This window comes from Tursiops truncatus, chromosome 21 (assembly GCF_011762595.2).
Source record: "Tursiops truncatus isolate mTurTru1 chromosome 21, mTurTru1.mat.Y, whole genome shotgun sequence".
Taxonomy (NCBI): domain Eukaryota; kingdom Metazoa; phylum Chordata; class Mammalia; order Artiodactyla; family Delphinidae; genus Tursiops; species Tursiops truncatus.
The window spans coordinates 32,727,288-32,743,765 of NC_047054.1; the positions used below are offsets into that span (position 1 = coordinate 32,727,288).

A 16,478-nucleotide genomic window follows, 5' to 3' on the forward strand; every position below is an offset into this window, starting at 1 on the left:
CGGTGGTGGAGGACTAGGGACGGTGGGGATGTCAGCAGGGCCTAGTCGGGCTGGCACTGAACGCAAATAGATTTCCCTTCCTTCCGGACTAAGTCATGAAGTGGACGATGGTGTATATAGGGTAAGAGATTTCCTTTCCCATGAAAAGCTCCACTCCCTACTTTCCCAGAACAGCCAGTGATGGAGTAGGTTGTCTGTCCTTTGAATGAATTTCATCCCTTGGCAGTGAATTTTTCCACTTCCACACTGGCGGTTCTTTTGCTGGCCATAGGCTTAGGAAAAATGGGCCTTGTTTATCCCTTTGGTGCCCGTGGTGTCCTCCGAGGAGGGTGTCCATGGCCCTCAGAGAAGGCCTGGCTGGCAGCCCGGCTGGCCTGGGGAGCAGGAGCCTGACCTCAGCCTGCAGGGGTCAGATCCAGTCTCCTCCACCCTGGTGCCTGCTATTATTTAGGGGTAAACCTCCGAGGTTGGTGGTGCAAGGATCTAAAGTTGAGAGGTACCCAGAGTTCATAACTGAGCCTTTGCCCCCAGATTTGGGGAATGACGTCATTTTCACCCCTCTGCCACCACAACCTCTTCGAAGCTGTATTTTTCTTTTTTCCTTCTATGCGTCCAAACTTTCTTTTTAGGAAAATATCAAACATATAGGAAAGTCGGAAAAGTAGTGAAACCCACACACCCGTCACCCAGGTTCACCAGTTGTTACCGTCTCACCACGTCTGTAAAGCTGTGTTGGCTGACGCTTGGCCTGGGAGGGCAGGGGTCCTCTGGTCCCCGCGGCTCTGGGTCTGCCTCCCTCTCACTCTGTGCAAGAAGGAAGTGAGCGGAACCGAGGGATGACATGCTTAAGGTTAGGATCCGAGCGGTCGGACATAGAAAATTCCCTCTCCCCCTGTAGCCAGTGTCCCTGTCCTGTGGATGGGGTTCACGGTAAGAGCAAGTTGACCTGGCACCAGTTTGGGGTTTTTTTTTTCCAGCTCTATTGAGGTATAACTGACAGGTAACACATGTAAGTTTCAGGTGTGCAGCATGAAAACATCGCACCGGTTTTACGTGACCAGCATGGGCGTCCGTCACCGGCCAGACTGCTTCCCTCGTGTGGGTGTGTGGGAGGTGCCCTCTCTGACTCCCTAGGGTGTCCAGTCCTTAGGCCAAGATCCCACCTGTTCCCTCGACACCTTGCCCCACCCTGGCCCATCCATGCTGTGCTTACACATTTACCTGTTTTTTGCCCCAGTGGCCACATCATCAGTTTATTCTCTGTTGGGTTGAAGGCAGGTTAGAAGGTTGGGGAATATTCTTTTGCTCTTCATGGGCAACTTTGATTTTGTTTCTCTCTGGTTAGAGCTGCTTCAAGTAATTTTTTTGTATGTTATTCCCTCAAATATTGTGCTTCCCCTCATTAGATTATTTATGCATTCAGTGGGTCGTTATTAAGAAAGTCTTTAAGTTATTGGCTCAAGTACACAAAACCGTCTACTTGCTCACGCAGCCTTCTACTGCCTCACGTGACTGTAGTGATATTCATGGAGCCTCTGCTGGTCACGTGTCCCTTGATGTGGTCACGTGTCACATCCAGTTACCTTGGCCTCCTGCGGTAGCTTTCCTTGATGCATTCAAGGTGTCTGTGTATAAGTTACATGTAAGTCACAGTCATGAAGACAGGAGACTGGTTCACTCCACGTGCTTATGTGGCTCCGTTCTCCTGTCGGTGGATGAGTATCAAAGGTCTTTAGGTCGCTGATTCCCTATCTTTCCTCTCTGTGGCCCCAGGTGGGAAATAATGAGGCTTTGAAGCACTAGTCAACTAGACTTAAGTCCGTGAAGGCCAAGACTTAGTCACTGCTGTGTCCCTGGCATCTGGAACAGCAGTAGTACCTTATGTAGCAGCTTCTTTGTAAATATTTGTCAAACAAATGAAATAAATCCCAAAGGAAATTAGAATAAGGACCTGTTTTTTTATTTAAAAGAACTGCTGTCCACATGTAATTAAATTTAACACACCCAGGTCAAATACCAGCGCTTCCACCTGTTGGCAGTGTGACCTAGGGCACGTTGTTTAATTCTTAAGGGCAGCAGCTTTATTTGCTGTGAGGTGGGAACATAACTCACCACGTGAGAACCGTTAGGAGGGTGGAGTGAGGGAGGTGGGACACGTAATCCCAGCACACGCTCTGCTTGCCGTGTTAACGTGCAGTGAGCCCGTGCTCGTCCCTTCCTCCTGTCCTTCCCCCCTGGGTTTGGGTTCATAGCACCCCTTTTAGAAAACCTCCGTCGCCCTCATTTGGGTTGTGACCCGAGGCTGGGGTCCAGTGAGCCAGGCAGGTGGCTGTCTTCTGAGACGTCCCTCCCCGGAAGTGGCTGCCTCTGGGATGCCGTTAGGCCCCCTGATCTGCAGGCTTCGGTGGAGGTTGCTGATAAGCCTGTATTGTACTTTCACTCCCTTTTATGATTTGTGTACGAGATTCATGAAGTTTATTTGTTTTGCATGGATGTCGTCACAGAGACCAAGTCCGAAAGTTTTTCTGCGAGTTCATCTAACATAACTCTTTTGTATTCTGGAACATTTCCTGAACCTGTTTTGTTCCAGTTTGTCCCAAGGGCCGGCCGCACGTCCCCTTTGTGGAGCTGCCCTGCTGGTCCCTGCCAGGTTGACTTCAGATAAGGGCAGAGCCCCACCCTTGCCTGCCAGGTCAGATTCACGACCTTCTCCTCTGGGTGACACCTACTTGCCTTTAACCTCTTCGGTGCCCCTGGCCTCCCAGAGATGCCCACTCAAAGCAGCGTCAGGATGATAGACGTAGGCGGGATTTTTTCCAGTGAGCTTTACCTTGCCCGAGAAGATCTTGCAGAGTACGCATGAGTGAGTGAGCAGACGCCCGGCAAGCATGTGGGTGAGCCCGTGTCCTGTACCAGGACGAACAGGCCTGTTAGAACATTGCTCTTATGCTAGTAAGAGGTCTGGGGACAGGTGGCAGAGGCAGCTGGAAGTGTTCTGTCTTCCACATAAAGCAACCCTAAAATAGCTCCAGGAAGTTGTATCTCAGTGGACTCTATTTAAACAGTGTGCTCGTTATCCTTTGGAAAATATTGCCATGTGTTTCCCTCTGCCAGCTGACAGCAAACCCCTATGCACTCTGGAGGCCCAGGTCTCTGTTGCCCAAAGAGCGGGGACCTGCCCACACCCAGGCCAGCTGGGCGGGATGGTAAGCGATCACCGTCTTAGATCTTAGATCTGCACCCATCTTGATTCTCCAGGTGGCTGGGGTACCATGGTGACCGACCATCCTGTCCTCTAAGCATTCAGGGCCCCCGCTCCCCATTTTGTTTGTGCTCCGTTCTCTGAGTCACCATCTCTGTCCCTGTTAGAGCTGCTCCTAGCAGGCGTCCAGCCCTTCCACCTTACAGGACAGGGAGGGTTCCAAAGGGAACTCAGGGCTTTAGGGAGTCAGAACACTGGGCTCTCTGTTTTGTGTTTATGTGATTGTGGATTTCCTTGCTTATTCTGTTGAATACTTACATTCTGACTGCACTGCTGATTATAATAAAAGATGACTACCTGGTCTCAGCAATCCAGGTCATTTGTATATAAATACATGGAAAGGCGTAAATAACCAGATTAATGAATGTAATCATAATAGAGAAGACAGCTGCTCTCAGTCCTGGCCTCGCTGCCTCTCCAGCTCTGCTGCCTCTGACGAGGGCCTTTCCTCTCTGGAAAACCGAGGTGACTTTCTGGGCCCGCGTGTCTTCAACTTTAAATGAGGCATTTTGGCTGGGTGACCCCTAGGGGCCCTTCTGACTCTGAATGTTGCTTTTTCATTGTTCAGGTTCTGATTTTCAGAAAGGTTGCCCAGAACGTCTTTGACATCCGCTGCACTGCCCCAGCCTGCCTGCTTCCCGCAGTCCTCATGCATCAGCTTCTGCCTGGAACCTGGTCTTGATGCTGTCTGTCTGTTCCTGCCCCAGCCTGTGTGTCCCTCTCTGCACCTGGGTGACCGCCCGCTGCTTCCACTAGTATTCTGTGTGCCGGGCCATTCTCACGACATCTTTATCCACCAAATCTTTTCCAAAGTCAGGACATTGAACGCTGACCTCCACCCTCAGCTCCATATTCACGTCTACACAACATTTCTCCCCAAGTCACTTCCAAACTGAAGTCCTAGACGTTTTCCTTAAAGCCGATCCCTTCCTGACGTCCTCTCTGTTGGGTCACTGGCCCTATCTTTCTGCCAGCTACCCGACACGGCTGCCAACCTCGAATCTCGTCTCTTCCTACAACCTGCCCTCTTCCTGGTCCTCACCATCCCATTTAAACAGTCTCCATTCAGGGCTTCCCTGGTGGCGCAGCGGTTGAGAGGCCGCCTGCCGATGCAGGGGACACGGGTTCGTGCCCCGGTCGGGAAGATCCCACATGCTGCGGAGCGGCTGGGCCCGTGAGCCATGGCGCTGAGCCTGCGCGTCCGGAGCCTGTGCTTTGCAACGGGAGGGGCCACAGCGGTGAGAGGCCCGCGTACCGCAAAAAAAAAAAAAAGAGTCTCCATCCTTTCCTTTGTGCTGAGCATCGCACTTTCCCTTTCTGTTCCCACCACCTCTGCTCATTCAGTGTCGCAGCACATCACTTACCTGGAGTCCTTATTCCCATTTTCCTAACCCATCTTTCAATGCTTCTGAAAGGATGCTTTCGTCATAATCCACCACTAGATCAAGACCAAACCTCATAGCCTCCCATCTCTCCTGATCCCCTCTAGCCAACTTCAAGACCCACTTTTCTATCCCCCTGCGAGCCTTTGTCCACACGCTCCTTTTTAGAATGCGCTCCGGCCCCTCCCCACGACCCTGCGCTTTCGACCTGCCACTCCGTGGGGAGCGCCCTGGCCTGGCGAGCACAGTGGGTCTCGCTCTCGGGATTCTTGTGCCCTCGTGGCCTCCTCCACTCAGGACTTGGTTTCCCTGCTATTGTTATGTGACCTCTGCCTGTCCTTGACAGTAAGGACTGACTTCTGGGTTTGGGGCCCATCGACCAGACTGTTTGTGCAGTAAGTGAAGAAAACGGTTCGATCCGGTGGCACATTTTTGACAACACCTGGCACACTTATGTATGAAGACACTTCCTGAGGATGGTTGAATGAATGAGAGAATGATTTTGCACTTTTCTCTCAGCACTTGGTGTGCCTGCCTTGCTACCTTGCTGATGAGTCATAGGGGCTCTTTTAGCCAAGAAACCATTAGCTGGACTAAATCTCCACATGTCTGTACTTGGCCTTCCAGCCTGTTTTGCTTGGAAAGCCCAGTGACACCAAAGTGACTGGCACATAGTAGGCATGCGGCCAGTTTTTATTGTGTGAACGAATGTCCTCTTGCCCTTCTCCCGCACTGCTGACTCAGACCACCAACTGGTAATTGTCTTTTCTTTCCCTTCTAATCTCTGCGTCAGCTCTCTGGTCCATTTATCTTTCCATTTCTTCCATTGTTGCTCAGGACTGTATCCTGAGCAACAATATTCTCAAGAGAGCTTAGTAATCTCTTTCAGTTCAGCGTATGGTCACTAGGCTTCATGGACACGATCCTTACACAGCTGTTTCTCGACACGGGAGTCTAGCTGGTCCTGTCTGTTCCCTAATTTGTGGAGTGTGGTTTGGGATTCTGGCTCATCAGTAAGAACTCCAGGAGTGCCACCGTCTTCAGTTATAATGTCTGTGTCTCCCTCTTGAGCTGAGAGAAAGCTGGGGTCCAGACCTGGGTGCTGTTCCTGACAAGGACAGCAGGAGGGGGCAGATATGGACCCCTCCGAGCAGCGTCTGTCCTAGGAAATGCCACTGCGTGGTGTAAAAAAGTTCACACGGAGTACTGCTTGGCAACACTTTTCTATCACTGGAACATGAGAAATTAACCTGCAGGCTTTTCTGCTTTGTGGTGTGCTTTTCCATTTCTATACGCTTGTAGTACCTCTATTGTTAGGGGCTTCGATTTTTAAGAAACTTTCAGACACAAAGGTGTTGTTCTTCATCTCAAATTCTTAGGTTCCATCCAACTGAAATCAAATTAGATTCTCTTGGCTTGAGACAATTACAATTCATGACACTCTCCTGAGGTACCATTGTGTAAAACAGGGCACCGTCAGACTGAACTAAGCCTTTTAAGGACGGATCCGTAAGGGGAGCTGTCTAAGAGCTCCTGCCCATCAAGGTTTTGACCGTTTCACTCGGTCCAAGAAACCGTGTATAACAACACCTATAGGATTTTTAAATTCCGGGCTTTATTAAGTTGACAAAAAAGCATTTGAGAATAAATGACTCCCCCGAAATGAGGACTCAAGTTTGTCATGTACAGTTGCTTAAGCATAAAAATAGACAGCTGTTAATAGTGGTCGCTGGCTTGGCCACCAGCTTGCCCTCTGTCCTCCCTAAAGACCTGGTGACAACTCTCAATCTTTGCAGTGTCGAGAGCAGCGCTCTCCGTGTGATCTGATTGCCCTCCCTGAGCTTCTTGGGACACCTCCCCTGCTTGTGCCCCGTGTCACTGGCTCTGAGAGGTTCACATCTAACTTCAGAGGCCTTGCCTTAGTCTGTGTTCCTACTTCCTCTGAATACAGTGAGTTTCAATGTTCGTATATCCTGCTCTTGAACAAACTGACCCACGCCTTTATGTAGTACACCCTGACGCTGTGTCACATACCCAAGCAGGCCTTTGTGACTCAGTCACTGAGCAGGCATGCCCGGTCTCCCCACACGGTGCTTCCGCTGGCCGCTCGTTCACATGCAGCAGTGGCAGCATCCCTGTGTGCAGTGTCGTGTCTGTGCAATTATTAGTACTGGTTATTACACGTTGCTTTGATTCTTTAATAAAGATTAGTAAAATAAAAATGAAAGTGCTGATAAGAAGCATGTCTTTTAAAAGTTACTGTAACCGAGAACAATGTTTGGGGGGATTTGGTGAGGCACACTTTGAAAGCAGCGAATGTGTTCCTTCATTTGGACGTTTGTTGGACCTAAGCCAATCACTGTACCCAGTTATGAAAAGAAAAGAAGGAACAGGTGTGAAATGTTGAAACTCTATGGTCAAAGGCTGGGTTTAAAAGGGCAGATTTAGGGACTTCCCTGGTGGCACAGTGGTTGGGAGTCTGCCTGCCAATGCGGGGGACATGGGTTCGAGCCCTGGTCCGGGGGGATCCCACATGTCACGGAGTAACTGGGCCCACGTGCCACAACTACTGAGGCCGGCATGCCTGGAGCCCGTGCTTCGTAACAAGAGAGGCCACCTCAATGAGAGGCCCGTGCACCACAACAGAGAGTGGCCCCCGCTCACCGCAACTAGAGAATAGCCTGCGCATAGCAGCGAAGACCCAATGCAGCCAAAACAAATAAATAAATTTATTAAAAAAAAAAAGAAAAAGGGGCAGATTTAAGGAGGGGTTTTGCGATTTGACTTAATGTGCGGATGGAACATCCCCGAGAAGATGGAAGTTGCGTGTTTATCTATTTATTTTTAAAATAAATTTATTTATTTTATTTATTTATTTTTGGCTGCATTAGGTCTTCGTTGCTGCACGCGGGCTTTCTCTAGTTGCAAAGAGCGAGGACTACTCTTCGATGTGGTGTGCGGGCTTCTCATTGCAGTGGCTTCTCTTGTTGCAGAGCACGGGCTACAGGCACGTGGGCTTCAGTAGTTGTGGCACGCGGGCTCAGTAGTTGTGGCTCACAGGCTCTAGAACACAGGCTCAGTAGTTGTGGCGCACGGGCTTAGTTGCTTCGCGGCATGTGGGATCTTCCCGGACCAGGGATCGAACCTGTGTCCCCTGCATTGGCAGACAGATTCTTAACCACTGAGCCACCAGGGAAGTCCCTGAAGTTGGGTGTTTAACTCTCAGTTAGACTTTCTCCAGTGTTTTCAGGAAACATTCAGCATGAAAGTCTTTAATCAGCATATCTGATCCCTTGTTTTCTGCGGAGGACTTCTCTCTTACCCCTCTCCCTGCTGTGCCCTGGCCGAGGACCCGTTAGTAAACCTCTCTTAGTGTTGTGATCACTTTTGCTTTTTACCTTTTTTTTTCCTAATAAAAAAAAGGTTCATACCATTACATCATTGACATCCCTCTGAGTTGGGTAATATAAACCTAAATAATTTTTAATAATTGCCTGTTATATTATGGATTTCCCATAATTTGTTCAGCCGTTCCCTGATTGATGACTTTCCATTAGTTTCTAATTATTTCACTCCACACTGTGCAGTCCACATCCGTATTTGTATGTGATAGTGCTTTTGATTTTGTAAGCTGGATTACCAGAGGCGGAAATGAAGGGTCAAATGATATGTATGTCTTAAAATTTAATAGCTTTTGCCATATTTCTTTCCCCCAATTGCACAGCAGTTATTACTCCTTCCAGCAACGTAGGGAGTGCCTTTTATCTCTCATCTAAAATTCCTGCCAGCTGAAGAGGTGAAAGGCATTTCGTTGTGGCTTTTTTTTTTAACGTATTTTTTTTTGGCTGCGTTGGGTCTTCGTTGCTGTGCACAGGCTTTCTCTAGTTGCAGCGAGCAGGGACTTCTCTTGTTGGGAGCATGGGCTCCAGTAGTTGTTGCCTGTGGGCTCAGTAGTTGTGGTTTGCAGGCTCTAGAGTGCAGCCCCAGTAGTTGTGGCACACGGGCTTAGTTGCTCTGCGGCATTTGGGATCTTCCCAGGCCAGGGATCAAACCCGTGTCCCCTGCATTGGCAGGCAGATTATCAACCACTGTGCCACCAAGGAAGTCCCTCAGTGTTGCTTTAATGTGCACTTTGTGGACGGCCAGTAAGCTTGAGCGACTTTGTGCATAATTGCATAATTGTTCACGGTTTGCGTTTCATTTCTACTCCTGTAAGTTACCGCTTCACTTGTTCTTTGCCCTTTTTTCTACTGGGTTGCTTTCTTTGTGTGTATGTGTTAAAATGGTCTTTCCTTTTTTACATTATTAATTACTAAATAATATAGAATAAATAAAATAAAATAGATAGTATTTATTATTTTTAGATGAACTTAACCTCGCAGAATAGAAATATAGTAATCTTCTCTTGGATCCCATCCTCAATTTTTATTCTTAGTTCTACTGGTCTGAATCCAAAAACTTTGGAGCCACCTATCTAACCCACGTCTTTGTTTTTTTATGTTCCTTTAAAGTAAAAAGCTATGTATTTTTTTTCATTAGAAAAGTAACATAACATTATGATTTTGAAAAATAGAGGTTCAAAAAAGGAAAAACAAAAGTTTTCTTGCTACCCTAACATCTGGGTTGCTTTTTTATTGATTTGTAGTAGCTTTTGTCTGTTAGGTATATGCTTTTTGGCATATGTGCCGCAGATATTTTTTTCCCTTTTTTTGGTCTTTTGCTTTGTGTATAGTGTCTTTTGCCATAAAGCTTTCTTTCTTTTTTTTTTAATTGAAGTGTAGTTGATTTACAGTATTTCAAGTGTACAGCAAAGTGATTCAGTTATACATACATGCGTGTGTGTGTGTGTGTGTGTGTGTATACACACACACACACACACACACACATTCTTTTCCAGATTCCTTTCCACTGTAGTTTATTACAGGATACTGAATAGAGTTCCCAGTGCTATACAGTAGGTCCGTGTTGTTTATCTGTTTTGTATATAGTAGTGTGTATCTATTAATCCCAACCTCCTAATTTATCCCCCCTCCCCCCGCCTTTCCCTTTGGTAACCATTTCTTTTCCATGTCTGTGAGTCAATTTCTGTTTTGTAAATAAGTTTTTACATTCTACATATAAGTGATATCATATGATATTTATCTTTCTCTTTACCTTTCTACTTATTTCACTTACTGTGATAATCTCTGTTTCCATCCATGTGGCTGCGGTTCCATCCATGTGGTTGCAAATGGTGTTATTTCATTCTTTTCTATGTCTGAGTAGTATTCATTGTATATATGTACCACATCTTTTTTATCCATTCGTCTGTCAGTGGACACTTAGGTCACTTCCATGTCTTAGCTATTGTATATAGTGCTGCTGTGAACATTGGGGTGCATGTATCTTTTTGTTTGTTTTTTAATTTATTTGGTTGCACCGGGTCTTAGTTGCAGCAGGTGGACTCTAGTTGTGGCTCGCCGGCTCCTTAGTCGTGGCATGTGAACTCTTAGTTGCAGCATGCACGTGGGATCTAGTTCTCTGACCAGGGATCGAACCCGGGCCCCTTGCATTGGGAGCACGGAGTCTTAAACACTGTGCCACCATGGAAGTCCCCTGGAGTGCATGAATCTTTTTGAATTAGAGTTTTTGTCTTTTCCGGGTAAGTGCCCAGGAGTGGGGCTGCTGGATCATATGGTAACTCTATTTTGAGGTTTTTAAGGAGCCTCCGTACTCTTTTCCATAGTTGCCATGAACTTTTAAAACCTCTTTATGTTATTTGTATTGCTTTTCTTTATGCCATATAGTTTTCCTCACATGACACTACTTTTTTTGCTAAATTTATCCCGTGGTGTTTTAGAATTTTTGTTGCTAATGTGAATGGGATTTTATTTTCTTTTTCCTTTCAACTGGATCTATGACAGGGAGAAAAACTATTGATTTGTATATACTTGTTTTGCTTCCAGACAACTTACTAAATTTTCCCCAGTTTGTCTTCCTGGCATAGAGTCAGATCATTTCCAATTAAAGGTAATTTTATCTCTTTCCAATACTTCTTCATTTTTTTCTTTTGTAGTACAGGTTGTTAGGACTTCTGTTGAAGTTATTAAACCTCTCTTAGGGGTAAAAATCACGTCCTGCTTGGAGTCGTAGCCTTGGCCATCCTGGGTCAGTCGCATAGTCATGTTTGCTCTTCACGGCAGAAGCTGTGGTATCAAGTGACTTCACAGCCAGGTTGTGCAGGCTCCTTCCTTGCCAGCTAGATTCTGAGCCCTTTAAAGTTGGGGACCATGCCCTCCCTGATTTTATGTCCCTCAGAACCCAGCAGAGAACAGGGCGCATAACAGGCACACGTTGGACTGTCAGATGTATTGAAGGTGCCCCCATTCTCTCCTTCCAGAGCCCCCACTTCTTCCTTGGAGCCATCTCTGCCCTGCGGACTCTACAGCAGATGACCAAGTGCTCTCTGCCCAGAGGGCCCTTCTCCCTTACCTGCCCAGCAGAACTTAGATTTTTTTTGAGCCTCTAGACCAGAGGAGTTCCCCTTCTCAATCTTTATCAGCATCACCTGGAGGGCTTGGTAAAACACAGATTGTGGGGTAACCCCCAGGTTTCTGATTCACTTCGTCTGGATTGGGACCCAAGGGTTTTGCATTTCTAACAAGTCTGCATGCTGCAGGTCCAGGCAGTGCAGTTTGAGAACCGCTGCTCAAGACTGGAGTTGGTGACCTCGTGGGTGGAAGGCTCAGAGTTCTTTGCGTGAACGAGGCAGATTCTGGTGCTGGTCCAAGTTCTGCTCATGTAGCTGGGTCCCCTTCCCTTCACCGGAGGGGTGTCTGCCGGTCCCCGTCCCTCCACTGTGATCCCCTGCACCGAGTCAGGGTGTGTGTCGGGGGCACGCGGTAATCATCTTTCACTGGGTAGGCGATTCCAAGTGAAAAGTATTGTCCAGGCTTAACGAAAACTCACTCCCCTTTCCACCCTGTCAGCTTCTGCACTTAGATACCTTCACGAAAACAGGATCATCCATCGGGATCTAAAGCCAGAAAACATCGTCCTGCAGCAAGGGGAACAGAGAGTGAGTGACCCTCCGGGGCCTGGGGAGGGCGGGTGGCAGCTGGGCGGGGGAGGAACCCGCTTTGTGTGTTTGCGTTTCTTTGCTCACATATTTGCTTTGATTCTCCGGGAATGCTTTTTGATTTGAAGCGAAATTCCGCGAAAAGTTCTCGCTTGCAGATTGAGGCAGGTTTGAATGGACCACATTGTTAGTCATCCAAGTTGCAGGAATCTGATAAGAAAAATAATGTTTGTCTTCCAGCCGACACCCCCAGCCTCTGGGACTTGCACTTCTTGGAAATGGGCTTTCTTTTCCGTCTGTTGGAGAGCCTCAGCTTTTGAAGCTGACAGGGAGTCCATCTATGAGCTGGTTCTGGGCCTGGCTGAGAGGAGGCATTTGGAGCTGCCACCTGCCCATGGGGCCTGGTCCAGCCCGCAGTTTCCCCAGAGCTCTCAGGGACCTTTTCCGGGGCCCCCCCGCTCGGCTGTGGGGTAACCTCCCCGCAGGGCTTGGCCCTGTGCTCTTCCTGGCCTTGTTTGTTCAGCTGGGTGACAGGCAGGGGCCCAGCTGAGTGGGATGCAGTCACTCAGCTCACGGACTGTCTGACCTCTTCCACGCAGCTTCCTCCAGCATCCTAGGTGTGACCCACGCCTGTCCTAGCTCTCACCTTTGGCCCAGTTCACGCTCATTCCTGTCAGTTCTAAGATTTGAGAACTAAAGGTATTTACTGGGAAGGAGCTGGCCTGGTCCTTTGTGTCTAGGTTTAGCAGTCCTGAGGGCTGCTGCGTGGTCTGCTAATTTTGACCTTCCTCTGGCAGTTGGTCGCAGAGCAAGGGAGAACATGTGCCTGGCGTTTTTACATTGTTTTCTTTTGCCTAAAGCTACCATGTCTAGGGCATTCTCCTGTGTATTTGGTGGTCCTTTGGAACTTAGGGTCTTGGGATTGGAAATTCAGAAATATCCTCTGCTCTAACAGAGACATCCAGAATTCTTGAAGGACAGTATACTCTCATAACCGTCAGGTTTCTCCTCCCTTTTTTTTTCAGTTAATACACAAAATTATTGACCTAGGATATGCCAAGGAGCTGGACCAGGGCAGTCTGTGCACTTCTTTTGTGGGGACCCTGCAGTACCTGGTAAGAGACGGGGTTTCCATGTTTGTGTGTCAGTTTCTGTCCGATGGCTGTGTCTGTGGGGCTCTTCCTCCATCCTTGCCTTCTGCCATCTAAGTTTGCCGGCTCTTGGATGTTTCCTGGGTGCCTAGGAACTGTTGTATGAGGTCAGACTCATAATCCATTCAAGTCAGCACGTTTTGCTAGCAGAGGCCTTATGGAGGGATGTGGTCGTCTTCTCATAGCAAAAGGGCTCTGCTCCCGGGCCCTCGCACGAGTCCCATAACCTCTCATGCTGCAGTATTTTGTCTGAGGACAAAGAGTTTAAACCAGGTTCTTGCTGGTCTGTAGGGGCCTCAGTTTCCACGCAGCATCTCGGGGGCCATGGAGGAGAGAGGGCTGAGCTTCGAGCTCCCACCCTTTCTTTTTGTTATTTGGTCTTAATACTGCGGTTCTATTTGAGTCACTCATTCATCCAAGAAATATTGGTCAAGTGTAGTTTTAGAGTTTAGGAGGAAAGCAGACATCACCCTGATACACAAATAATGAAGAAATTACAATTGTGATAAATACTGCAAAGGGAAAGTGCAGGGTGTTATGAGAATATATTTTAGGAAGACCTAGCCTGGTCTGGGACCTGAAGGATGAGTGGGGGAAAGGGGGACTGGGCGAGGGGGAGAGAGAGGAAGTTCCAGGTAAAGGGATAGGACATGGGAGACCAGAAGGTGTGGCAGGAGCCAGAGAAGAAGGAAGAGGGTATCTCGAGTTGAGGCTGGAGAGAGAGGTAGAGGACAGATTATTCAAAGCCTTGTTGGCTGGGTTAGAGATTTTAAACTTTATCCTGAAGCCTCTGGAGAGACGTGGAAGGTTTTTAAGTGTGAGAGGGATTGGGTTTACCTTTTGAAGAGACCACGCTTGGTACAGCGTGGAGGGTGAATTGCAGGTAGTGGGTGAGTGGTAAGGAGGCTATTGTACTGAGCTGGTCCGAGCTGGTGGAGAGCCTTGAGGATGTAGAGGATGGTTCAAGAAATGCCTGGAAGAGACCCAGCAGAACTTGGTAATAGATTGTTTGCAGATGATAACCAGAACATGTTGATTAAAGGAGTCTACAATTTAAAAAAGAAAAACAAAAAAAGGTTGAAAGCCACTGGGCTCGACGAGCTTAATTATCCTACGTGGTTCTCATACAGAAAGAGAGAAAGCAATTATTGAGGTCCTTTTGAGCGTATCCATACTTCCCACTAACCCCCCAACCGGGCAGTGGACTGCCGGTTTATCACCTGCCCTGGGGAGTAGAGGATTCAGAGCGGGGACTCGGGGCTGTGACTCAGCACGTGTGTCCACATAACGTGACCCTGTGGGTCCTGCCCGGTGTCCTCTGGACCCCTCGTCAGCTCAGCAGCAGTTAGTGAGGACTCCAGGCTCTGACAAGGATGTTCGGCCAAATTGTTCACTTGCGGACCTAAAACTTCTGTCCATAACCAGACACAGAGGCTGACCTGTGCGTCCCCACGTTTTTCCTCTTGGTTTGGACTCCGTGGTCCTTCATCAGTGTCATGCCTCCAGCCAGCCTGTGCTCAGTCCTGCCTCCACGCCCTCGCTTGTCATGGTCCTTTCTGGGCTGTCTGCCCTGAGGCCCTCTGATCCGTTCCCGTCCCACCTGTGCTGGGAAGCTTTCCTTGGTTGTCCCAGCCTCTCTGCTTGGGCAGCGGCCGTGCATCTGGCCTTTCCTACCTGACTGCAACAATCCATCCCGCTGTCCGACCGCATGCTGTGGACCTCGCCACTTTAGGGGACCAGCTGGCATGCAGTGCGTGTGCTGTGAATGGGTGTGCATGGCCGGGATCACTTTCCTTTGTTGTCCGTGCCCTGTCTTCCCCTCCCTGCACAGTGCTGGGAAAAGGATACACGCTGCACTCCGGTTCACCTAAAATACCCCCAGGCCCTTGTTTCAGCACCGGGACTGAATGAGGTCCAGAGAGATGTTCGGTACCACCTGCTGAACACGTGGTCACCTCCTCACCTGGAGCGGGGCCCAGGGAGCATGGGGCACGATAAGAGGCTGGGTGCCCCCCTCTGTGGTAAACCCTCAGATGGGGAGCAGCTCAGGTATGTCCCCACATTGTCACCACAGGCCCCTGAGCTGCTAGAGCAGCAGAAGTACACGGTGACCGTGGACTACTGGAGCTTCGGCACCTTGGCCTTCGAGTGTATCACGGGCTTCCGGCCCTTCCTGCCCAACTGGCAGCCTGTGCAGTGGTGAGTGAGGGCTTGGGGCGGGCCGGCCGCCCAAAGCGGGGAGTGTGCCCCTGTCTTTGTCAGATGTCACCTCACCTGTGCTGTCTCACTGGGCGCCCCAGGCTGGGCCTGAGACACCTGTGACCTCTCACCCAGAGGAAGTCCCGTTAAGACCTGGCACGTGGGCAGTCTGAGTTCCAAAAGCCTGGAAAGATGGAAGGTTGTTAAGTGTCAACCTGGATTCTGAACCTTAACAGCTTTAAATCCAGTACTGTGTAAATGACTGCTCTGTGCAGGGCAGGAGGTCATTGTGTTTACAGAGTGTGTGTGTAGTGTACGCTTACACTGAAAACACTGTGCATTGGTAAACAAACAAATAGCATGTTCACATGACAAATTATGAGCTGTATTTACATGAAAATTTATTGTTGACAAATTTTACTGTTTTTAAAAGCATCAAAAAGTGGCTTAAAATGTGAACTGAATACATTTCCAAAAAGAGATTTTCTAATAAAAAAAGTCAAAGGATACAATTAAGTTTTTAAAAATTACTCTGTATTTTGAAACTTCTTTTCTGATTATAATGCTAACGTGTGGTTCATTGCATACATAAAAGTTAACCATTACTGAAATGCATCATTTAAAAACTAACATCCCCCTAAATCAGTTAGGATTCATTCAAAATGATTCCTTGAGAGACCACACACTAATTGAAATGATGCTACTGTTGTTCAACATTATTTTTTTATCTCCAGTTTTTATTTTTTGGAGCAGTGGTAAGTTCATGTGGTTCAAACTTCAGAGTATAAAAGTGAGAAGTCATGGTTCCTCCCCACAGGCATTTGGTCCTTTTGATCTTGGGTCCACCTCTGAGGATGTCTTGTACGTGTACAAGCAAATGGGCATGTACCTGTCTGTTAACTCATTTATGTATGCCGCCCATTTTACCTCAGTGACAGTGTAATATGCACACTGCCCTGTACGTGCTCTTCCAGGATTTTTACACTGAGAATTGCCTCCAACTGCTGTGAACATATCTCTGTGTCTCCAGATTCTTCATTGTGCCTGTGTTTATTTAAAAAGCAAAGTAGGTTACCCTACATACTCTCATAGAACCTGCCTCTCAAACTTGCTACCGAAAATGCTTTCTGTTTTTCCGTGTTCTTTGTCACGTCTGTTTGCTGTTCCACTGTAGTTGGTTTAACCTGTTCCCCATTACTGGAAGAATCAGTGGTTTATAATTTTTACTTCTTAAAATAACACCAAGAATAACATCATTGTAGGGAAATCCTTGTATGTCCGCAGTTATTTCCCTGGGATAAATTCCTAGCAATGGGATCAACAGATCAAAGATTATCCGCATTTTAAAGGTCTTCCATGTGCACTAACAAATTGCTCCACAGAAAGTTTGTATAAATAACGTTTCCACCAGGAACGTACGAAGCTGC

At 47.9% G+C, this 16,478-nt stretch overlaps 1 protein-coding gene across 5 annotated transcripts in view; it reads left to right on the forward strand.

Moving 5' to 3' along the window:
• IKBKB (inhibitor of nuclear factor kappa B kinase subunit beta) overlaps positions 1-16,478 on the forward strand; it is a 61,900-nt gene that overhangs the window by 15,686 nt on the left and 29,736 nt on the right. For all 5 annotated transcript variants that reach the window (XM_073798592.1, XM_033848920.2, XM_073798593.1 and 2 more), the window contains 3 exons: positions 11,613-11,701; positions 12,727-12,816; positions 14,927-15,051. In XM_073798592.1, coding sequence (XP_073654693.1) covers positions 11,613-11,701; positions 12,727-12,816; positions 14,927-15,051 — 304 coding nt within the window. The remainder of the gene's footprint in view (positions 1-11,612; positions 11,702-12,726; positions 12,817-14,926; positions 15,052-16,478) is intronic.